The 24,449-nt window shown below is 37.6% G+C and overlaps 1 protein-coding gene across 3 annotated transcripts in view; it reads left to right on the top strand.

The window, feature by feature from the left end:
- Positions 1 to 24,449, top strand: part of LOC101108113 (dedicator of cytokinesis protein 11) — a 211,353-nt gene that overhangs the window by 128,625 nt on the left and 58,279 nt on the right. For 2 of the 3 annotated variants that reach the window (XM_027963224.2, XM_042242184.2), the window contains exons 29-36: positions 179 to 262; positions 4,194 to 4,305; positions 4,818 to 4,856; positions 6,741 to 6,919; positions 14,449 to 14,565; positions 16,155 to 16,230; positions 16,977 to 17,086; positions 18,856 to 18,967. In XM_027963224.2, the coding sequence (XP_027819025.1) occupies positions 179 to 262; positions 4,194 to 4,305; positions 4,818 to 4,856; positions 6,741 to 6,919; positions 14,449 to 14,565; positions 16,155 to 16,230; positions 16,977 to 17,086; positions 18,856 to 18,967 (829 nt within the window). The remainder of the gene's footprint in view (positions 1 to 178; positions 263 to 4,193; positions 4,306 to 4,817; positions 4,857 to 6,740; positions 6,920 to 14,448; positions 14,566 to 16,154; positions 16,231 to 16,976; positions 17,087 to 18,855; positions 18,968 to 24,449) is intronic. The other variant, XM_027963225.2, reaches the window with a different exon arrangement.

The raw sequence follows: 24,449 nt of genomic DNA, 5'->3' as shown, positions 1-24,449 counted from the left end.
AGTCATTTGCTCTTTATCTCTTTAAGGTCGTGTAAATCTTTGAAAGTTTTTCTGTTATCTGTAAAAGTGAGAATATCATCCCCTTAATGTGGAAAAAATTTTAAATGTGTTGAATTTTAAAAACTTGACAGACTTAGAATTAGGTAACTAACTGTTCATTTTGATTTGGTTTCTATAGCGCTGTCTGACCCTAATGGATAGAGGATTTGTTTTCAATTTGATAAATGACTATATATCTGGATTCAGCCCCAAAGATCCTAAGGTAAGTTACAAGGGCATAACTATAGTGGGTGTCAAACATTAGAGTGTGAGACCAAGGGTGATATGTATTCTCCTGGAGGGTTTGGAGCTGCTGTTTTCTTATAGGTACTTTGAGTGTAGTTGTACCTCAAAGCAGAGAGTAATGGATAGGGTTTTGAGGGTCCCATATAGTCATAGTCATGGCTAAGATTCATTACAGTGACGCAGTAAGGATGCTCAGCTGGATTAATAAGGAGGAAAGACATTAAGTGGAGTCCTTCGCAATCTACGTGCATGCTTCCTGAGCACCCTCCCTCCTGTTAATGGGCACGCAGAGCACATCCTCTCTCCAGCAGTGAAAACTGAGCCACATTATGTGCAATGTTTCTCTTTAGGGAAGCCTGTTTGAGACTCAGAACTTAGGATTTTTATTGGGGCTAGTTATGTGTTGGAGGGTGGTCATAATTCCAGAGTCCTGGAAAGGAAAGATAGGGAAGCAGATGTTCACCATAAATCACATTGTTTGGATGGTGCTGAACAGGCTGGCACAGAAGGCACAACCTTACCTTGTAAGGAATGTTGGTATCAAGATAAAATTTCCCACACCACAAAAAAGAAAATCACATGCCAATATCTTTGATGAACATGCAAAAATCCTCAACAAAATATTACCAAATTGAATACAATAATACATTAAAAGTATGACACAACACGGTCAAGTTGGATTTATTTCAGGGATACAATGATGGTTCATCATCCACAAATCAACGTGATTTATCACATTAATAAAATGAAGGATGAAAATACAATCATCTTAAATAGATATAATACACGTGTTCCTGGAATATGCTGTATTCCTTTAGTTGTATTTTCAAACTCCTTCAGAAGTACAAAGAAATTTAGATGCTTAAAACACTTTTGACAAAATTTGACATCCATTTATAAGAGACTCCCTCAACAGTGGGTCTAGAGGGAACATACCTCAACATAATAAAGTCCGTATATGATAAACCCATAGCTAGCATCATACTCAACAGTGAAAAACTGAGCTCTTTCCCTCTAAGATCAGGAATAAGATAAGCATGCCCACTCTTACCACTTTTATTCAACATAGTATTAGAAGTGCTAGCCACTGAAATTAGTCAAGAAAAAGAATGAGAGGGCATTCAAATTGGAAAGGAGGAAGTAAAACTGTCACTAGTTGCAGATGATGTGATAATATATATTGAAAACCCTAAAGACTACACCAAAACTCTGTTCAAACTAATAAATGAATTCAATAATGTTGTATGATACAAAATCAGCATACAGAAATCTGTGATGTTTCTATATACTAATAACAAACTATCAACAAGACTAAGAAAATAATTCCATTTACAATTGCATCCAAAAGAATAAAATACCTAGGAATAAATTAACCAAGGAGGTGAAAGACCTGTACACTGAAACTATAAGACATTGATGAAAGAAACTGAAGAAGTCACAAATAAATGGAAATATTCCATATTCATGGATTGGAAGAATTAATATTGTTAAAATGCTCATACTACCCAAAGTGGTTTACAGATTCAGTGTATTCCCTATCAGAATTCCAATGGCATATTTCACAGAGCTATTAATAGAACAAATAATTCTAAAATTGGTATGAAACCACAAAAGATGCTGAATAGCTGAAAATAGGAAGAACAAAACTAGAGGTTTCATGCTCACTGATTTCAAACTATACTAAAGATCTATTAATCAAGACAGCATGGTACTGGCATAAAAACAGATACACAGGTCAACAGAACAAAACTGAGAACCCAGAGATATACCTATACATATGCATGTGCTTAGTCGCTCACTTGTGTCTGACTTTTTGCAACCCCATGGACTGCAGCCCCCCAGGATCCTCTGTCCATGGGCATTCCCCAGGCAAGAATACTAGAGCGGGTTGCCATGCCCTCTTCCAGAGGATCTTCCTAACCCAGAGATCGAACCCAGGTCTCCTGCATTGTAGGCAGATTTTTTACCATCTAAGCCACCAGGAAAGCCATACCCACACATATACAACAAAGGAGCAAAGAACATATGATGGAGGAAAAGTCTCTTCAATAAATGACGTTGGGAAAACTGGATAGCCATATGCAAAAGAATGAAACGACACCATTATCTTATATCATAAAGAAAAGTTAACTCAAAATGCAGTAAAGACTTGAATGTAAGACCTGAAGTCATAAAATTTCTAGAAGAAAATATAGGCAGTAGCCTCATTGATACCCATCTTAGAGTTGTTTTTGTGGATCTGATTCCAAAGGCAAGAGAAATAAAAGCAAAAATAAGCAAATGGGACTACATCAAACCAAAAATCTTTCACACAGTGATGGAAATCATCAAAAGGAAAGGATAGCCTACTGAGTAGGAGAAGTGAAGTCGCTCAGTCATGTCCGACTCTTTGTGACCCCATGGACTGTAGCCCACCAGGCTCCTCCCTCCATGGGATTCTCCAGGCAAGAGTACTGGAGTGGGTTGCCATTTCCTTCTCCAGGGGATCTTCCCGACCCAGGGATCGAACCCAGGTCTCCTGCATTCCAGGAAGACGCTTTAACCTCTGAGCCACCAGGGAAGCCTGCAAATCATATATCCATCATGGAGTAATACAACTCAACAACAAAAACCACCTGATTTTAAAATGGGAAGAAGATCTGAATAGACATTTTTCTAAAGAAGGCATAAAGATGGCCAACAGCACTTGGAAAGATGTTCAAAATCACTGATCATTAGGGAAATGCAAATCAAAACCACAATGAGATAGCACCTTACAAACTGTTAGAATAGCTATTATTGAAAAGAAGAAAGAAATGTTGAAGAGGATGTGGAGAAATTGGAACCCTTGTACACTGTAGGACTGTTAATTGGCGCAGCCACAATGGAAAACAGTATGGAGATTCCTGAAAAATTAAGAATAGAACTACCATATGACTCAACTTTCCCACTTCTGGGTATCTATTCAAAGAACATGAAAACACTAATTCAAAATTATATGCACCCCTATGTTTATTTTACTGTGGCATTATTTATAGTAGCCAAGATATGGAAGTAACCTAAATGTCCATCAGTGGATATATGTATAACAGAATACTACTCAGATGTAAAAAGAATGGAATCCTGCCATTTTACAATGTGGACAGACCTTAAAGGTATTATGCTAAGTGAAATAACTCAGACAGATACCATATGATTTCACTCATTTGTGGAGTCTAAAAAAAGAAATGAACGAAAACAAAAACAAAAACAAACTCATCGATACTGAGAACAGATTAGTGGTTACCAGAGGGGAAGAGTTTGGTGGCGGGGAGGTGGGTGCAATTGTGAAGAAGGTGTGAACTGTTTGGTGATGATGGATGGTGACTAGGCTTGTGATGGTGATCACGTTGTAGTGTATACAGATGTCAAATTATTATATTGTGTATCTGAAACTTACATAATTAAAAAAAATCCAATTTCCCAATTGCCAGCCAATGACCAGCCTTACAAGCAGGCCTTTTTAAGGAGAGCAGTCTTGAGCCTGCATTGTTGACTCTTTACTGCACAGGTCACATTTCAAGGTATACCTAAAATACTAAACACTTCTGTTTTGAAAATTAATGCTCTGTATTTAATTATTTTAGAATGTGCATGCTCAGTTGCTCAGTCATGTCCAACTCTTTGAGATCCTATGAACTCTAGCCCACCAGCCTCCTCTGTCCATGGGATTCTCCAGACAAGAATACTGGAGTGGGTTGCCATTTCCTCCTCCAGGGAATCTTCCCAATCCAGGGATTGAACCCACTTCTCTTGTGTCTCCTGCATTGGCAGGCGGGTTCTTTACCACTAGCGCCACCTGGGAAGCCCATTAAAATTTAATATTTTAAATTATTAAAATAGTAAATGCCTACTATATAGGAGTTCATGTATAATTTCTTTGTGCTTAGGTTCTGGCTGAATACAAGTTTGAATTTCTGCAAACAATTTGCAATCATGAACATTACATTCCTCTGAATTTGCCAATGGCTTTTGCCAAACCTAAACTTCAGCGAGTTCAAGGTATGTATTTGTGTTTTCCATCATTTGGAATTGTGTTTTCATTTTTTTTTTTTCTAGCGCTAGTATAGTATAATGTTTTCTAGTTAAACCAGTGATTCTGGAGGTAATCTCAGAATTGTTACTATCTGAAGAACATTAACAGTTGGTTAATGGTACTCTGCATTTCCTTCATAGTGTCAGTGGTAGTATTCATAGCGTGAAGAAATTCGGTGTTTTACATAGATTGCTGCTTAAACACAGACATCAGATACTAATAAAATTGCTCTCTGTAGTAATGTTTGGATTCTTATATGAGACTGAATTTTTAAAAAAGCATATAAATGGATTTCTGCTGAATGGAACCTCAGAAGAGAATTATAAAAGCAGAATAAAATAGTTATATGTATGTATGAAATTTATGAAATGCCTTCAGTTATCTCCATTGCTAGTTTTATTGACTGCTTTGTTGTGTAGCACTATTCTTATGTTACTATGTTTTTTATTTGTCCCTTTTCTTTTCATATATTAATTAGATTTTTTTTCATTTGCGGTGGACCGTTTGACTTCAGTAGGTAGGTTTAACTCGGTTCACTCTAAAGTAGTTTGCTGTTTTTAAAAACGATTGATTTCATGAATGGCTAAGATGGATGGGGGCCTTGTTTGCTTTTCAGATCCTCCCTAGCCAAGATGAGGCTTTATTTAATACATCCAGAAAACCTAGGAGGCAGTATATTTGATAACTCTGAAAACCAGCTTGAGTAATATTCCAGTGTATATATGCACACTATTGATACTATGTATAAAATAGATAATTAATGAGAAGCTACTGAATAGCTCAGAAAACGCTGCCCAGTGCTCTGTGGCAACCTAAATGGGAAGGAAATCCAAAACAGAGGGGATATATGTATAGCTGATTCACTTTGGTGTACAGTAGAAACTAACAACATTGTAAAGCAACCGATGCTCCAATAAAATTATTTTTTTGAATAAAGGAAAAAAATAAGCTTCAATGTTGATTGCTAGAAGAATCAACTTTAAAACACTATCCTCAGAAAACATGTTTTGGCTCACACCAGCTTGGGGATTGATGGGTATCTTTTTTTTAAGTGTATGTCATCTCTCCCAAGCTCGCCTCCCTTCTCTTTGACCCTGTTTAATGACTTCTTTGCCACCGTTTTTGAAGGGGTGGATGAACTACTTTATTGGTTTTATTCAAATCCCTCAAGTGAAAAAACCTCACTGCCATTGTACCTTCAACCCAGATAAGGCAACCTGAGTTAGTCTGTACTGACCCTTGTGCATAGAAAGTGATTGTGATTCACAAAAGACCATGACCAATGGCAGAAAGAACATCAGCTGTCTTGGTCTCTTGGGGAGTAGAGACCACTGCTGAGCAGTGGTTTTAGTGATTGAATGGCTGCCAGTGAAAATGGAGAAAAATATTAAAAAACCCAACCACCCCTATTCAACCATTCCCTTATTATAATAGAGTCTGAACATGTATAGCTCAGATACTTCCCCTATCATTTATTGATAGCTTGAGGAATTCAGGGAAAGGAAGGGGTGAGGATTTAGGATTAAATCTGATTTAGCATTAAATCCTAGTTGAATTTATAGCATCCTATTAAGTTTTAAAGAGACTAGAAAAGAAACAGAAAACATCCTTCAGCTTTGTGGCCTCACTAAAATTAAAGGGTAGGGGAAAGGAAATAAAGATAGCAGAAGTTTCCTGTAGAAATGTCTGTACTTGGTCACAATTCCTTCTGAGTAGTTATAAGGCAAGTCCCAACCAGGATATTAGCAGCTGGGATTTAAAGTGGATGGAGGATCTAAAAGGAAGTGAAGAAAATAGCTGGAACTGGTAATTTTATGAAATAAAAGATTTGTATTTGTGTAATGAATTTGAGTGAGATGGTAATGTTTTTCTTAGCATTCTTTTGCCCCATTGTATTGGGGCCAATATGTAACATTTAGTAAAACATTCGATAGTTTATACTGTTATAATGATGCAATTGTCTAGTTTCTCTTTCTGCTTCACAAATATAAACAGATGAGTGAATCAAGTGTTGTTTAGAATTACTCCATGTTTTAGTTGTAACTAAATCTCTTCAGATATGAAGAAATGTATTAAAACATTGCCAAATCTAGTATTCTTTCATTCTAGGTTTTATCCTAAGATTTGAAAAGCATCTAGGAAAAAAAAAAAGAATTCTAGGAACTACTTTACCAACTGAAATTGTCACTAAGGCTATCATCTGGCCCCAATGATGAGTGCTTGTATCTTGTAAAATTTTGCATGCTTATTCTATATGATAAAATAATTGCTCATATTTGTTTACGATAAAAATATAGCTCTTGCTAGCATGATCACATACTACTAAGTAATATAGTACTTTAATGTTAAAGTGATTTTTGAATATTTTTATAAATGAGTTTTAAATTTCATTGTACTGCAGATTCAAATCTTGAATACAGTTTATCAGATGAGTATTGCAAGCATCACTTCTTGGTTGGTCTGCTTCTGAGGGAAACCTCCATTGCTCTTCAAGACAATTATGAGATCAGATATACAGCTATCTCTGTCATAAAGAATCTTTTGATAAAACATGCATTTGACACTAGATACCAGCACAAGGTAAGGATGTTTGTATCATCACCAGTATCACATTAGCTAGTTTCTGTAAGATTTTACATTGAAGATGAAGTTTTCAGTAAGAAAAATAACATGAGCATTAAGTAATTTATTTTTACGAATAATGTTTTGTTTCTATTTCAAATGATTATTGTTGTTTAGTCACTAAGTCGCTGGGCTCCTGTCCATGGGATTTCCCAGGCAAAAATACTGGAGTGAGTTGCCATTTCCTTCTCCAGGGGATCTTCCCCACGCAGAGATTGAACCCACATCTGCATTGGCAAGCAGATTCTTTACTACAGAACCATCAGGAAAGCCCTTAGGTTTTAAAAATACTGTTCAGTTAACTGTTGAAGAAAAACACTGGTTTTTCAAATCATGTCTAAAGAACAACATAACTCCTTCATGATTTCTTACATAAACTGATTAGAATTTTTTTTTAAAAAAACATGGTTATAGCCCTGTGTATACTTTTAAATACCCATATATCCTTAAATATATCTCCCTAAATAAATGCTATTATTATTAAGTGATTAATAATAAGACATATTAAGTATGTCAAATATAAAACATATAATGTGAAGTTTATCTTACTGAAAAAAATATATGCATGGCTATAAATCTTATATATACTACACAGTGTCTTATATATACTACACATCTTATATATACAAATCTTATATATACTACACATGTGAAGACCACAGCTGCAGCCACTATTTGCTACACCTTTAACATATATGAAGATAAAGGGTATATTCAAATCTATTAAACCCTATGGGTTGCAAAAATAGATGGTAAATTGTATTGAATTTAGAATAACCTAACTTACTTACAAAGGCAAAATGGTTGTCTGAAGAGGCCTTACAAATAGCTATGAAAAGAAGAAAAGTGAAAGGCAAAGGAGAAAAGGAAAGATATACTTATTTGAATGCAGAGTTCCAAAGAATAGAAAGGAGAAATGAGAAAGCCTTCCTCCTCGATCAATGCAAAGAAATAGAGGAAAACAATAGAATGGAAGGACTAGAGATCTCTTCAAGAAATTTAGAGATACCAAGGGAACATTTCATGCAAAGATGGGCTCAATAAAGGACAGAAATGGTATGGACCTAGCAGAAGCAGAAGATATTAAGAAGAGGTGGCAAGAATACACAGGAGAACTGTACAAAAAAGATCTTCACGACCCAGATAATCCAATGTTGTGATCACTCACCTAGAGCCAGACATCCTGGAATGTGAAGTCAACGAACAAAGCTAGTGGAGGTGATGGAATTCCAGTTGAGCCTTTTCAAATCCTGAAAGCTGATGCTGTGAAAGTGCTGCACTCAATATGCTAGCAAATTTGGAAAACTCAGCAGTGTCCACAGGACTGGAAGACCTCAGTTTTCATTCAACCCCAAAGAATGCTCAAACTACCGCACCATTGCACTCATCTCACACGCTAGCAAAGTAATGCTCAAAATTCTCCAAGCCAGGCTTCAACAGTACCTGAACCGTGAACTTCCAGATGTTCAAGCTGGTTTCAGAAAAAGCAGAGGAAAAAAAAGCAGAGATCAAATTGCAAACATCCCTTGGATCATCAAAAAAGCAAGAGAGTTCCAGAAAAACATCTACTTCTGCTTTATTTACTATCCCAAAGCCTTTGTGTGGATCACAACAAACTGGAAAATTCTTAAAGAGATGGGAATACCAGACCACCTGACCTGCCTCCTGAGAAATCTGTATACAGGTCGAGAAGCAACAGTTAGAACTGGACATGGAACAACAGACTGGTTCCAGATAAGGAAAGGAGTATGTCAAGGCTGTTTATTGTCACCCTGCTTATTTAACTTCTATGCAGAGTACATCATGAGAAATGCTGGGCTTTCCAGCACAAGCTGGAATCAAGACTGTTGGGAGAAATATCAGTAACCTCAGATATGCAGATGACACCACCCTTATGGCAGAAAGTGAAGAGGAACTAAAAAACCTCTTGATGAAAGTGAAAGAGGAGAGTGAAAAAGTTGTCTTAAAGCTCAACATTCAGAAAACTAAGATTGTGGCATCTGGTCCCATCACTTCATGGCAAATAGATGGGGAAATAGTGGAAACAGTGGCTGACTTTAGTTTCGGGGGCTCCAAAATCACTGCAGGTGGTGACTGCAGCCATGAAATTAAAAGACACTTGCTCCTTGGAATAAAAGTTATGACCAACCTAGACAGCTTGTTAAAAAGCAGAGACATTACTTTGCCAACAAAGGTCCATCTAGTCAAGGCTATGGTTTTCCCAGTGGTCATGTATGGATGTGAGAGTTGGACTGTGAAGAAAGCTGAGTGCGAAGAATTGATGCTTTTGAACTGTGGTGTTGGAGAAGACTCAAGAGTCCCTTGGACTGCAAAGAGATCCAACCAGTCCATCCTAAAGGAAATCAGTCCTGAGTGTTCATTGAAAGGACCGATGCTGAAGCTGAAAGTCCAATACTTTGGCCACCTAACGCCAAGAATTGACTCATTTGCGAAGACCCTGATGCTGGGAAAGATTGAAGGTGGGCAGAGAAGGGAACGACAGAGGATGAGATGGTTGGATGGCATCACCAACTCGATGGACATGAGTTTGCGTAAACTCCAGGAGTTGGTGATGGACAGGGAGGCCTGCCGTGCTGTGGTTCATGGGGTTGCAAAGAGTCAGACGTGACTGAATGACTGAACTGACTAACTGACTGAACTAACTTACTTGCTACCAGATGGCTCAAGGTAATATCATATTGTTTCATAATAATTTGTTCCTTCATTTTTATATTCATATTTAAATAAAGTCATTATATCATTTATTTTGTGATTACTTTGGAAAGCTGACTTGGAGATGGATTTTATTCTTTTTCTATAGTATTCCTATTTATCCTATAAAAAAAAAAAGAATAAGCCTGCCAGCTATATCCAATTATATTTCTTTAATTACAAAGATTTGTTTAACTTGCAAATTTTGCTAGTTTTCTTCATGTAATTCTAGCCTAAACTAGATTTAAATGCCTTAGCTTTAAGATTTTATTATGTAGTGTGGTTTGCATTGTTTTTTACATTATAATAACATACTCACATTTAGTGTAGTCTACTCTATTTTGCATTGCTTTCTTTTTTGTGAATGTTGGCACTGACTTAACAGAAATTAGCCAAAATAATGTATCAAATGAAAAGATATCTTAAAGTCTTCCATTCCAACCAAGCTTTGTCAAATCTTTAAAAGTGCCAGTTATTGCTGGGGTCTGTTTGTGCCTACTAGTAGTGGGGAAAAGGGTCTTATACAATGTGAAAGAAAATGTCTTTAGCTATGATTTCAAAAAATTTGTGGGTAAATTACAAAATGAACTTCCTGTTCTTGAAGCAGCAAGTTGTCTTTTTTCCCCTTGTGTCTTCAGAGGAAAGTGAAATAAAATGGGATTTCACTAGTGTCTTACCTAGAGGTAGAATTTTAAATATTTTCTATCACATATTTGTACGTTATTAACTTTTTAAAATTCTGAGAACAGTATATGTACACACATGCACACACACACCACTATTGTTATCTGTAAATAACACTGCCTGTTTGAGTATTTGACGTTTTATAGTTTCTGGCCTTACATTTCGTTCTTTAATCCATTTTGAGTTTATTTTTGTGTATGGTGTTAGGAAGTGTTCTAATTTAATTCTTTTTCATGTAGCTGTCCAGTTTTCCCAGCACCACTTATTGAATAGGCTGTCTTTCCCCATTGTATATTCTTGCCTCCTTTCTCAAAGATAAGGTGCCTGCAGATGCATGGGTTTTCTTTGAGGTTTTAGACTATGGGAAACATTGAAATACCCACCACATTACCCTTTTAGGGATTTTTAAAACCCCTTCTTTGTTCAAAATCTTCTGACAGGTTTTAATTGAGTATAAGATTCTCCCCAATAAAACTTTGTTTAATGGGCCTTCTCAACCAGAGCTTCAATTCCTTTCTGTGTTTGATCCAAAGAGCTCACAGTTGGCCTGAGTAAGAGGTCATTTGTCAAATACATTCACTTAAAACATGTTCACCATTAAGAATGATGCCAAGGTAAGGGCAGAGGGGAGCTTTATACCCCAATAATTTCCATTTGGTTTTCCAAATAGAAATACAGTCAAGAAAAAATGCTTCCTGTGGAAAGGCTGCTTTGAGACTACTTGTCCTAGTATCCCACCCAGGCCTGCATTCCAACCATGTTGCCACTCCTCAGCCTTTCTTTTAATGACATTATGGAGATGTCACTGGTCCCTGTTACATGCTACTCTTAAACTGCTTTGGGAGCTCTCCTTATTTGCTAAACATACCATGCAATATCTTTCCTGCTCAGAACCAGAATGCTCAAAATCTAACATTTATTCTGGGGCGTATATCTGTTCCTGTACTCACCGCAAATGGTACTGACGACCGAAGAATTGCAGTTTCTACTTGGACTGTTGGCATTTTTTTTCCCTTTTTTAAAATAATAAGCTACATACATGGTAAAAAAAAAAAAAAAAAGAAATCAAAATGCCTCTCTCTCATTCCTTACCTCCATGCCTCAATTCTTCTCTCTAGAAGCAACTACTGTTTATCAGTTTCTTTTATAAATTTCTATTTTATTCATGCACAAGCCTATACACACACACACACACATATATATATATAAAATAGAAACCATTACCTATTTTTTTCACTTAACAATATATTCTGAAGATTAAATCTATATTTTTAAAAAAATCTGCATAGTATGCTATCATATGAATATACCTTATTTTATTTATTTAACCTGTCTTCTGTTAATAGATTCTTAGATGGTTTTCTGTCTTTTGTGCAGACAAAACTTTTAACATGTTTGCCCTGACTGCATGTGTTTTACCTGTGTTCCTGTTCACCTAAGAAGGGTGTAGTATCTGCTTCCCTAGTAATCACTCAGTTTCTGAACTGAAATGAAATCCCATCTACAAGCTATAATATTAATAATCATAGCTAAAAATTTATTGAAGACTCAGTATATGCCAGACACTATATTAAATATTAGCTCATATGAATTTTTATTACTGTTATTATCCTCATTTTAGTAAAGAGAAAACTATGGTTAAGTGATTTGATTACAATTAAGTCGCTAGTAACAGGAGGGCTGGAATTCATGTGTATCTAAAATTCAAAATCTGTGCTCCTAGACTATGCTGCTAAGTCGCTTCAGTCGTGTCTGACTCTGTGCGACCCCATAGACAGCAGCCCACCAGGCTCCTCCGTTCCTGGGATTCTCCAGGCAAGAACACGGGAGTGGGTTGCCATTTCCTTCTCCAATGCATGAAAGTGAAAAGTGAAAGGGAAGTCGCTCAGTTGTGTCTGACTCTTAGTGACCCCATGGACTGCAGCCTACCAGGCTCCTCCGTCCATGGGATTTTCCAGGCAAGAGTACTGGAGTGGGGTGCCATTGCCTTCTCCCTCCTATACTATACTGCCTCTCAAATATTAAGTCAGTTCAGTTCAGTTCAGCTGCTCAGCCGTGTCCAACTCTTTGCGACACCATGAACTGCAGCACGCCAGGCCTCCCTGTCCATCACCAACTCCCAGAGTTTACTCAGACTCATGTCCATTGAGTCAGTGATTCCATCCAACCATCTCATCCTCTGTCGTCCCCTTCTTCTCCTGCCTTCAATCTTTCCCAGCATCAGGGTCTTTTCAAATGAGTCAGTTCTTGGCATCAGGTGGCTCAAGTACTGGAGTTTCAGCTTCAGCATCAGTCCTTTTTATTTTATTTTATTTTTATTTTATTTTATTTATTTTTTTAAATTTTTATTTTTACTTTATTTTACAATACTGTATTGGTTTTGCCATACATTGACATGAATCCACCACGGGTGTACATGCGATCCCAAACATGAACCCTCCTCCCACCTCCCTCCCCACAACATCCCTCTGGGTCATCCCCGTGCACCAGCCCCAACATCAGTCCTTCCAATGAACACACAGGAATGATCTCATTTAGAATGGACTGGTTGGATCTCCTTGCAGTTCAAGGGACTCTCAAGAGTCTACTCCAACACCATAGTTCAAAACCATCAATTCTTTGGCACTTAGCTTTCTTTATAGTCCAACTTTCACATCCATACATGACCACTGGAAAAACCATAGTAGGACACTGGAAAATTAGAGAACTGCCAAAAAATGGTGATGATGATGGTAGAAACTCTTGAAACCAAAGCCATATGAAAAATAAAATAATAACAGCTACTTAGCTTTGTGAAGAGTGAATTAAGACAATTCGTGATGTGTCCTCAGATATTTAAAGGGTTACTGTATAAAGTAGAAGTGGACTTACTCTTTGTAGATCCAAAAGGCCGAACTATATCTAGCAGGTAGAACAGCTTAAGGACTTTTTTAACAGAAGCTCTGAAAGTGCTGAAGTGTTTAAGAAGTTTAAAAACTAGTCATCTGTCAAAGATGCAGGTGCAGGTTGCTCTTGTCTTGATCAGGAAGTTGAACTAGATCAGTGGTTCTCAAACCTCTGTGCACAACCATCTAGGGAAATTTCCTGGGACCCAGCCCAGACCTAAGTGGTAGAGACATTCTTGATTAGGGTTATATGTTAGCACATATATGTCATATATTGAGTTCCTGAAATTCGCAAGAGAAGTACAAATGGTCGATTAACATATGAAAAATTGTTCAGTTTCAAGAATAAATGCAAATTAAAGGAACTAAGAGATACTTTTGATCTGAATTCTGTTGGTTAACCATTGTACCCTAGATGCCTTATATAAGTCTCCCAAAGTGCTGACATATGGAGGGCAGCTCATGTGCCATCACCACTGTTTTTGCTGATTTGAATGATTATATATAAACACCTGACAAGGACTATAGCTGAGAAAAGCAGTACATAAATTAGTATAAGAGGTACCACATTAATTACGACTACTGGTGTCCAGGTTTACTTGGATATTTACAAAGATCAATCTCCCATGTTGAATAATTGATTTAGAGGGCCAAGAACACATTATTTTAATTGCAGCTTGAGTCAAAGCAAAACTTATTTTTGGAAGGAATATTTTGTTACTTGTTCCATCTATTCATTCATTCAGTTAATGTATAGTGACCATATCCTGTGTGCCTAGGCACAGAGGATGAAGCAGTGAACAAGACAGATGTGATTCTTGCTCTTATCATACTCAACCCTCACCGGAGTTAAAGGACAGGACTAATACAATCTGCTTTATAAGTCAACTGCTATCTAAAAGAATAAACTTTTGCCTTTTATATAGTGATGTTTGAGGGGTGTGATTTGACTATATTGTATATAAATGCAAATACCAACAGAGTTCTCTGGTAATTCATTTTGAGACTATGAGTATAAATAGACTCATGCTTAAAAATAAATAAAATAAATAGACTCATGCTTCATTGATTTGTTATGGATATTAGGTCCCTTTTAATCTTTAAACAGATAGATGGAGCCAACTTTATTTGTAATATATACATATTATATATTTATTAACTTCCCTGGTGGCTCAGACGGTTAAGCTTTTGATAATTATTTTGCAGAACCAACAAGCCAAAATAGCACAGTTGTACCTCCCATTTGTCGGACTGCTTTTGGAAAATATACAGCGATTAGCAGGTCGAGATACATTGTATTCTTGTGCAGCCATGCCTAATTCTGTAAGTAGTCATGTATTTCTGTTGGCATTTTATCCTGGTTTATTGACTGCATTTGGAATGAGGGTCATATGCTGTATGGTCTCAATAGCTCACCGTTTACAACATTTTAAATTTATACTCTTTCCTGTAACAGTACTTCTCAAATCTTAATGTGCATATAGATCATCTAGGGAATTAAGACAAATTCTAATGTAGTAACTCTGGGGTGGAATTTGAGATTATACGTTTCAAACAAACTTTTGGATCTTTCTGGTCTAAGGACTGAACTTTGAGTAATAAGGTCCAAGGGAACACCAAGAATCCCTTGTGCTCAGTGTGTTGTTTTTAAGATTTGCTGCTGTTATATGCCTTCATCTATTTATTCAACTGGAAAACTGAATAAAACATTCACTTTCCAAAATGTTAGGCTCCAGGCTTTAAACTATATTCCTTCACCTCTTCCCTCCCTTTGACAGCCTTGTTTCAGCACTTCTGGTGAGCGGCTTTTAACTCATCATGGTTGGTCTGTGTTTTCTTTCTCCCCTTAGAATCTTAGAGTTGCAAGGGACATTGGAGATGATCAGTCTCTCACTTGGCAAAAACAACCTTTTGCCATAGTTGTATTTAAAACTTTCCTTCTTGCATCTGATCTACACAATTTTCTATCCACTTGTCCTGGTTTTGCCTTCTAGAGGTACACAGAGCACATCCACTTCTACCTCCACACAATACCCCTTCATACATGTCCCTTCTAAATTTTTCTCCAGACCAGCTTGCTCCACTTCATCATTTGTTGTTTCAAACCCTTTACTTCTCGGTTACAATCTTCCAGACATGCTCCATTTGACCAGTCACCATTTTAAAATGTGGTGTATACTTTATAGTTTGCCCAGTAGGGTGAATAACTCCTGCCCTACCCCCACTCCGTGCTCTGTATGGCCAAAGATCCCTATCACGTGTTCAGTAGCTGAGTGGGTGGCAGGTAAAACTGTGTTCCTCACAGCTTCCTTTGGAAATTCCCCATAATGAATGTCTGCAGATTTGTCAAGCCTGCCCTGGGTTCCTGAGAAAGCTGCTTTTTTTTAAGCCTCACTGAGGGCTTGATTGCCTGTAGCTCCCAATTATGTAAGTCAGCTAAATGCAGATACTGCATCACCTACCTGGTGTCAAGCGAGTGTCAAGCGAGCCTTTCTTCACAGTCACTCATGCTTATGCTCATTCCACAACATTCGACAGTGATATGTGGAAATATTTTACTTACCTGTTCTTTCTTTTGCAGCTCAAGTTCATGTAGGGCCTCTGGTCACACCTCTCCTTCTAGTATTGCCTTTGGTTCAAGGAGGAGAATGGAACCATGTTCAGACCACACGAGTTGCAGCTTTTACCAGCCACCTAGAGTTGTATCACTTTGCCAGAGGTCATAGTTATAACAGTATACTCAGATCCATTTTTAAAAGAGAAGTCACCTAAATACCAGTACTGATACCTGATTTAGACTTTCGCAGTGAGCTTTGTTTAAAATTGGGGTACCCTTTCATTCTGTTAATTCCAATTTATTATCCTAGTGTACAAATTTGTTTAAGTGACAGAGATATCACATTGTGTTACAGGCATCCAGGGATGAGTTTGCATGTGGCTTCACTTCACCTACAAATAGAGGGAGTCTGAGCACTGACAAAGACACTGGTAATTAAGTCCTTCCTTTAAAGATTGTACATGGTATGGCTGTCTAGAAATGTACCCTATACTTTTCTATATTTTTTGAAATATTTTGTGATAAAAACTATATATAGCACGATCTCTACTAAAGTTTAATTAAAATCTGATTCACACTTTGTAGCCATGTTTCTTTGCTTAGGTTTCCTTGTTTCAGCTTATATAAAAAAGTAGCTTAGTATGCTAAGAAAATGGAGGATAATGAGAAAAACACTAGTTTCCAATCCTCTTATCTGTCTCCAGTCTTGGACAAGACACTTCCCTTTTCTGGGCCAAAGGTTCCTTATCTATAAAATTACTTTGTTGTTTGCCTTTATTTTATGACTTCCAAGGAATTTCTTGTAGTTTCATAATGTTAAAAGTGTTTCGAGGTAAAAAAAAAATTGCTTACATTTCTTAAAATATGACTTTACCAAAATTAACCTGGTGCTGAGCCACTTCAGTCGTGTCCAATTCTCTGTGACCCTATGGACTGTAGCCTGCCAGGCTCCTCTGTCCTCCTCCCTCCAGTCAAGAATACTGGAGTGGGCTGCCATGCCCTGTTCCTGGAGATCTTCCCAACCCAGGGATCCAACTTGCATCTCTTATGCCTCCTGCATTGGCAGGCAGGTTTTTAACACTAGCGCCACCTGGGAAGCCCAATTAACCAGGTACTTATTTTTCAAACTATTTTTGACAGTTTCTCCTGTTGCTAACAAGGACTTGGCTTTTTCCAGCTTATGGGTCTTTTCAAAACGGACATGGAATTAAGAGGGAAGATTCAAGAGGTTCCCTCATCCCAGAAGGAGCAACCGGATTTCCAGATCAGGGCAGCACTGGTGAAAATGTAAGACCCTAAAATATATAGGTTAACCCTGGTGATGTTTTAACTATAACAGTCTTTCTTTTTATGTAAATAAGGAGCTCTCTACTCTCCTGTAGTCTATACTATATCTGTAAAAAGTAGCCCATAATGTAGCAGTTCCTTCCTATCCTGGCAGCTGCTACTTGGATATCTTAAAAACTGTTTATAGAGGATAAGGTATTCATCTTTCAGAGTTCTAACTTTGAATCTGTAAACCTGTTCTAGAGAGGGAAGGTTCAAGTTTAAAATGCCTAATATATCCTTATCACTTAAATCACTCCCTGGCAGGATTAATTCAGCTTTTTATTCTTTTCTAAGAATAATGACCTTAACTTGGGATGAAAAAAAAATTAGGTCCCCAAATTGATCATCTCAACATCCCAGAATCACTTAATCAGAATATACTAACTTTTCCATAAGATTGTTTCAAACCTAACATTAAAGTTTGGGATAGGTCAGCCTTGAGATAGAGAAACCTCATTTTAGACCAGTAAAGCCTTATCATGCTGCTACATGAAATCATAGAACCATATAAAATTAGTTAGAAGGGTCCATAAAAATAATAAATTCCAACTCTCAATTTACAAATGAAAACTGGGATTGTGACTTAGGACAGACACACAACTATGGCAGGGCCAGACCCAAACCCAAGTTTTCTAATTTCAGCACTTCTTCTCCTAGATCATGGTGTTCTCACTGTGTATCAGAATCATCTGGGCGACTTTATAAAAATAGATAGCTGAGCTTCATCCTGTTTCTGTCAGTCTGGGGGCCTGCTCATTTCTAAGTTCCCAGGTGATGCTGATGCTGCTGGTTGGGAACCACCCCCTTAAGAACCACTCTATATATATTCCCTTGAGTCTTTGCCCATTGTTGTTCATTTGCTAAGTCATATCCAATGCTTTGCTACCCCATGGACTTTATTTAATCATAAAGTTCTTATTTCACACCATTTAGAAATAAGACAACAGATACTGTCATAGGTAAGGCACACTAAGGACAAAGAGGTTAATGACTTGCCAGTAGTCACACAGCTAGCAAGCATTCAGAACCTAGATGTTTTGTTCCAAGTAAAAGTTTGTAGTAACTCCTACATTGGTAAGTGTATAGCCTCAGCCCATGTTAGCTCAGCTGAAAGCATTGGTTTCTAACAAGGGTAAATTCTTTAGGACATTGTTATTACCATATTCATATAAGTCCTCGAATAAGTCAGATCTTGTCATGCTTAACTGATATTTAAACAAAAGTCACTAAATAATAGGAACATCACTACTTTGTAGAGGCTCCAATTTTGAAGTATTACTGGGTCCTTAGTAAAATTATCTTGTAATATCATTAAGCTTCCTTTTAAGATAGATTTTTCTGAACTATTATTTAGAAATTGAATTTTAATAAACTCTTAATGAGAGATTCAAGTTAAAAGGTTTAAAATGTAAGTTTCTCCTTGACATAAAAGCTATTTTTCCTAGAATACCCACATATTATTTAAAACATTACCTTACTAAAACATAGGACTTAGGGAATACACAGTATATTCATGGCCATATCTTGATGAAGACTGCAAGATAATTTCCAGTGATACTACTAGGTGCAGCAACAAAGACTCAGCCCATTTACCTTCCAAATGTGGTTATCTGTGACGTGCTTAGAAGTTTCCCAAACAGGACTAATTAAAACAGTTATTGAGTTAAAGGCTATGGGAAGCTAAAATACCAGTATTGTTTCTCAAAAGCCTTATCTTTGTATTACAGACTCGGCAGAGTTCTACAAGGAGTAGTGTATCCCAGTATAACCGATTGGATCAATATGAAATCAGAAGCCTCTTGATGTGCTATTTGTATATAGTAAAAATGATTTCTGAAGGTGAGTTACCAGCATATTAATCATAGACTGTACTCCACCATCACAGGTTCACAAGTTCATGTAACAAATATTTGACCATGATCTGCATGTAGGACATAGGCACATTACAAACAGAACTTTGAAGACTTTGACCTTAGAATGTTCCTATATTTTAACTTAGAATAGATTCATTTCCATCATACAGGTTTGATTCTTTGAAATAATTTTTTTCCTTTAAAATTAATTTCTAAAGCTTCCCTTGTGGCTCAGTCAATAAAAAATCTGCTTGTAGTGCAAGAGACCTGGGTTCGATCCCTGGGTTGCAAAGATCCCCTGGAGAAGGAAATGGCAACCCACCCCAGTATCCTTGCCTGGAGAATCTCATGGACAGAGGAGCCTGGTGGGCTGCAGTCCATGGGGTTGCAAAGAGTTGGGCACGACTGAGACCAACACTTACTTACTTACTAAAGTGAGGCAATAGTTTTAGAAGTGCTAGAGTATTTTTTTTTTCATGCAGAGCATAGAATACATTAAATAACCAAGGTAAACAGAAGAAAATAACAATAACCAAAAGTCATATTTAACACTGTAGCTTTTATTTGACCCAGGATTTACAAAATCAAATGCAAACAAAAAGACAGGAAGGGTTCTTTGAGGGTAAGGAATGCTGTCGTTATCTTCACAGGACCATTATACAGATTTGTATGGTGTCAGGTTCTTTTCCAGGCTGTTCTCTTTACCTTGATGTATAATTGTATTATTTATAATTTACCATTTCCTCTTTACCATATATAATAGAATATAAGCAAAGGATTTTCATAAACTGCATGTCCTTTGGAAGTAAAATCAGAAGGTTCTATCTCATTCCAAGTACCACTTTTGTTTACACAATTCCTTCCTCTTTCTTCCTTTTCTACTTTTTCTCACAAAGAAAGGGAAAAAAAAAAACCAATCATAAAACCACCCCAAAGACCCCCCAAAACAAAACAAACAAAAAGCCTAGGGATTTCCCTGTAGCTAAGACGCTGCACTGCCAATGCAGGGGTCCCAGATTCAATTTCTGGACAGGGAAATATATCCCACATACTGCACCTAAGACCCTGTGTGGCCAAATAAATATTCTTTAAAAAAAAAAAAAAGGCAAGCAAAAGTGAAGAACATAAAAGCACCCGGGTTTTGGCCATTATAATAAAGTAGTTAAACTCTAATTTATCTTCTATTTAGTTTTTAGTAAATATTAAACATTTTTTGTAATGCAGAATATAAAAACGTAAGTTGATAGTTAACTTGCCAGAGAGATTGAAATACATCAAAAGTTAGATATGAATAGTTAATTCTAAAGTACATTAATAAAAGTTTTACATAACTAGAATCTTCAAGCACTTAGAATGTATGATTTACAGTAAAAGTCAAATCATAATATACTAAATTTTACTTATTTTCTATTTTGTTTTTAGTAAATATTATTTTAAACATTTTTTGTAATAATACAGAATATAAAAACATAAAATGAGTTGATAGTTAACTTGCCAGAGATTGAAACACATCAAAAGCTAGATATGACTAGTTAATTCTAAAATACATTAATAAAAGAGTTTTAAATAAGTAGAATCTTCAAGTACTAACAATGTATGATTTAGAATAAAAATCAAATCATAATACAATAAATTTTACCTATTTTCTATATTTTGTTCTTAGTATTATTTTAAACATTTTTTTGTAACAATGCAGGATATAAAAACATAAAATGAGTTGATAGTTAACTTGCCAGAGAGATTGAAAAACATCAAAAGCTAGATATGAAGAGTTAATTCTAAAGTACATTAATAAAACAGTTTTAAAAACTAGAATCTTCAACTACTTAGAATGTATGATTTAGAGTAAAAGTCAAATATTATTGAGACTATGTTATAAGCTTCCATGTTTTGGGAAAGAAATATGTAAAGGGTGATAATTTTCAACCCTGGTGGTATTTCATTCCAAGAAATGATGAATCAAATTAACAACCATAGCCACAGCTTATTGTTTTTGTCTCCCCACAGGCTAAAGAGTGGGGGAATGTAGAAAGTGACTGCTATTATATACAGGCTTTTTTAAAGGATGATGCAAATATTCTAAAACTGTGGTGATGGTGTTACAAGTTTTTAAATATACCATAAACTACTGTATTGTGCTCTATATAAAAGAGTGAGTTTAATGGCACATGAATTCACTCAATATCTGTTTCTTCTAGAGGTTCAAGGATACAAGGGAAAAGAAAAACTGTAAAGAAAAAGGGAGTTGAATACCACCAGAGCCCAGGGAAAATGAGGGTGGTAGGGGGAGGAGAGAAGGAAGGAGGAGAGGGACATGCATTGCTGAGTAGTTCTCCCCTCCTCCACTCCAGTACACATGTGCACACTTGCATATGTATGCAAGCACATGTGCACGTGTGCACACACACTGATAACCAGTGACAAGCCACTGGCTGCTTTATGTTATGGGTAAAACCATAACTGTTTTGTTTCTTGAGGTCTCCTCTTGTAAATGCCGACCTTGCTTGCTAAATAGTTGGTCTTTGTTAATGAGGTTTTTCCTTCTTCTGTTCTGTTTTTGATTTTTTAACAGCAAATTTTAATAAGTAATATACAGTTTGTGTCACTTCTTTTGTAATTTAAGTCATGCTGTATGGTATCTGTAAAGTCATACTCATTTTATTCTGAAAAAATCTGCTTCTGAATCTTTCTCGGTGTAAGTATTGTAGTTACCTTGTCAAGTCCAGTAAGTGTTTCACTTTATATGTATTTCAGGGTTGAACTCGTACAGTCCATGCCTTTTAGGTGTTCTCTTGGCTGTCTTTTTTTCTTAAGCCTTCTTATTGACTCATAAGGGTTTCCCAAGTGGCACTAGTAATAAAGAACTCACATGCCAATGCAAGAGTCTAAGAGACTCGATGGATGGGAAGATCCCCAGGAGGAGGGCATGACAGCCTAGTCCAGTATTATTCTAGAGAATCCCACAGACAGAGGAGCCTGGCAGGCTACAGTCCATCATGTTGTAAAAACTAGGACACAACTAAACCAACTCAGCATGGCACACACTGACTCATAGACACTAGCAGCTTAATTTCAACAAAAAGATGATAGACCTCTACACTTTTATATAGAAGTATAGGCATTCTGAAAACGAAGTTTCTTTCTTTGTAGCTGAATTTTATTAACTGGCAATAAGTCACTGTTTGAAAGTCTTAGTCATTTGCCCAGCTTTTTATTGCCAGTATATTATATTCTGGGAAGTAGAATCAAAGTCAGGAATTACCAGTTACATAGTCTGAATGCAAATGTTAAATAGTCTGAATGGATAGGAAGACTGTCCTCTTGGAAAAGCAAAGCAGTCTCCTTAAGAGAGAGATGGAGCGATGGCTACTTCCCTTGTTTTTTAAACTGTATCTTGACTTTTCTCTTTATTGAAGACCCCGAAGTACAAGCCTGAGTTTCACCTTGTGGCTTTTCAGCATCATGGGCTGCAGCTGTAGCACCATTCGTATTCTTGCTTGCTGTGGACTGTTCACTGCAAGGTGTCTGGCTACTGCTCTCTCTCACTGAAACGCGGAAAACACCCAATGATGGTCTGCTCACAGAACTTGAAGTAGAGTCTAAAGGAAATAGATGTAAAGTGGTGTTTTTGTCTCTCCGTGTAAAAGGAGAAAATATGCTTTTGCTATAGTCAATCATACTTTCCTCTGAAGTTTCAGATAGTATTTCAGTAGGTAGGTCTTCTCCTGGAGAAATAATGGAAAGGCTCCGAGGGGAATCAATCTCAGTTCCACACTTTCGTGTGGAGATCCTCTGTGAGGAGGTCCTCTGTGTGAAAATGGATTTGCTTTGTGGATGGCCAAGCCTGGCATCGGGAAGGTTGGAGTCATCTTGAAATCTATCCACTGTTTGAGGGCCGAGTGTAGACGCTGAAGGAACAGTGCTAGATGACTTCTGACTGCCACTGCTTATTGTGATCGTCTTACTCCTGTTAGAGGAAATCTTCTCCTGAGGACGCTCTGGCACCTCAAAGACGTCCTGACTGTAAAATGGAACCTGAAGCTCGGAACTGTGTGGCTGTTTCTTTTTCCCTCTAGATTTCATCTGTTTGGTATTCGTTTGCGTTATCAGTTGGACAGCCACATGCCTCTCAGGTCCGGGCAGAGCGTCCCTGGTCGAAATAACTGACTCACTCTCTTGAGACCCAGGGACGACGTCGTCATCACTATCAGAAAAAGAACTGCGAAACTGTTGCTGTTTCCTCTTGAGCCTAGCCAAAAGCTTCTTGTTTTCTTCTCTTAATTTATTCCTTTCTGCTGTGAGCTCACCAATAAACTTCAGATTTTGTTGTTGGATATCATAAAATTCTTGCTGTAGCGTATTTCTGTACGTTTCGTTTACTGTACAGCGATCACATACTTTGGCGTTTAACTGACCTCGCAGGTCATGGATAGTGTCATTCAGGGCTCTCTGTTGCTGCGTCAACTCTTTAATTCTGGATATGGAGCCTGTCCACCTCCCGTCTGACAACCGCTCTTTCCTCAAACTGGTTACTTTCCCCTGAAGTCGGCGTAACTCTCTGTCATGGAGCTCTTTAAGTGTTAGCCAGGTTTTTTTAAACTCTTCAGAAGACACATCACAGAGGCTAACCTTCTGCATTTTATCTTCTTCGGAAGAGCTCTGCCCGCTTTCCCTGTCTTCTTCACCCACATCCCCCGCCTTCATCTTGATTCTCTGACTGGGATTGGGAAACAGTGGAGACAGGCACCACCAAAAAATGGCGGAAGGGCCGTCAACTAGAACTGGGCCGCGGACCGATCGAGAGTTTCACCTCTTCTACAGACCTGTGAAGTGGTCTCAGGGCACCGGATGGGTGAGAGGATGGATCAAAGATGGCTCAGGGGTGGACAGCAGGACGTAGGTGAGGGGCAGGAAGGAGACACCAGCCTCCTTTTGCCGAGAAGAGCGAAAGCACAAGGGAGGGAAGATGGCGCCTTCAAGCCACCCTGTGCCGGACTGGAGACTCGAGAGACTGGAAACGCAGTGACTTCTGGGAAAGCCCCGCTGAGCTGAAGTGCATCCCAAAAGGGCGGGGGCGGGGGGGGGGGCTTGGAATTTACCCCTTGCTTTATTTTTGAAACAGATTTATTTGACCCAATTTTAGCATCTTTCTTCCTGACAGTATTTTATAATCATTGAGAAGCACAAATACCCATGGTCATTAGTAAGTTGGACATAAAATCAAAAGCCATGCACTCTCTCCTTCCTGTCATCCCTCCGTTTAGGCAACATTGCTTAGTCATCTATTCCTAGATTTAGAGGTTCTCGGGAGACTGGCAATTCTGTAACTGATTACTGTTGTGATCCATCCTAGAGCTTTGCTGGTGACTCAGTAGGTAATGAGTCTGCCGGCAATGTGAGAGAGCCAGGTTCAAACTCTGGATCGGGAAGATCCCCTGGTGAAGGAAATGGCAACCCACTCCAGTATT

Source organism: Ovis aries, chromosome X (genome assembly GCF_016772045.2).
Source record: "Ovis aries strain OAR_USU_Benz2616 breed Rambouillet chromosome X, ARS-UI_Ramb_v3.0, whole genome shotgun sequence".
NCBI lineage: Eukaryota > Metazoa > Chordata > Mammalia > Artiodactyla > Bovidae > Ovis > Ovis aries.
Note: the sequence above shows the minus strand (reverse complement) of the source record. Positions and strands in the feature narration are given on the sequence as shown.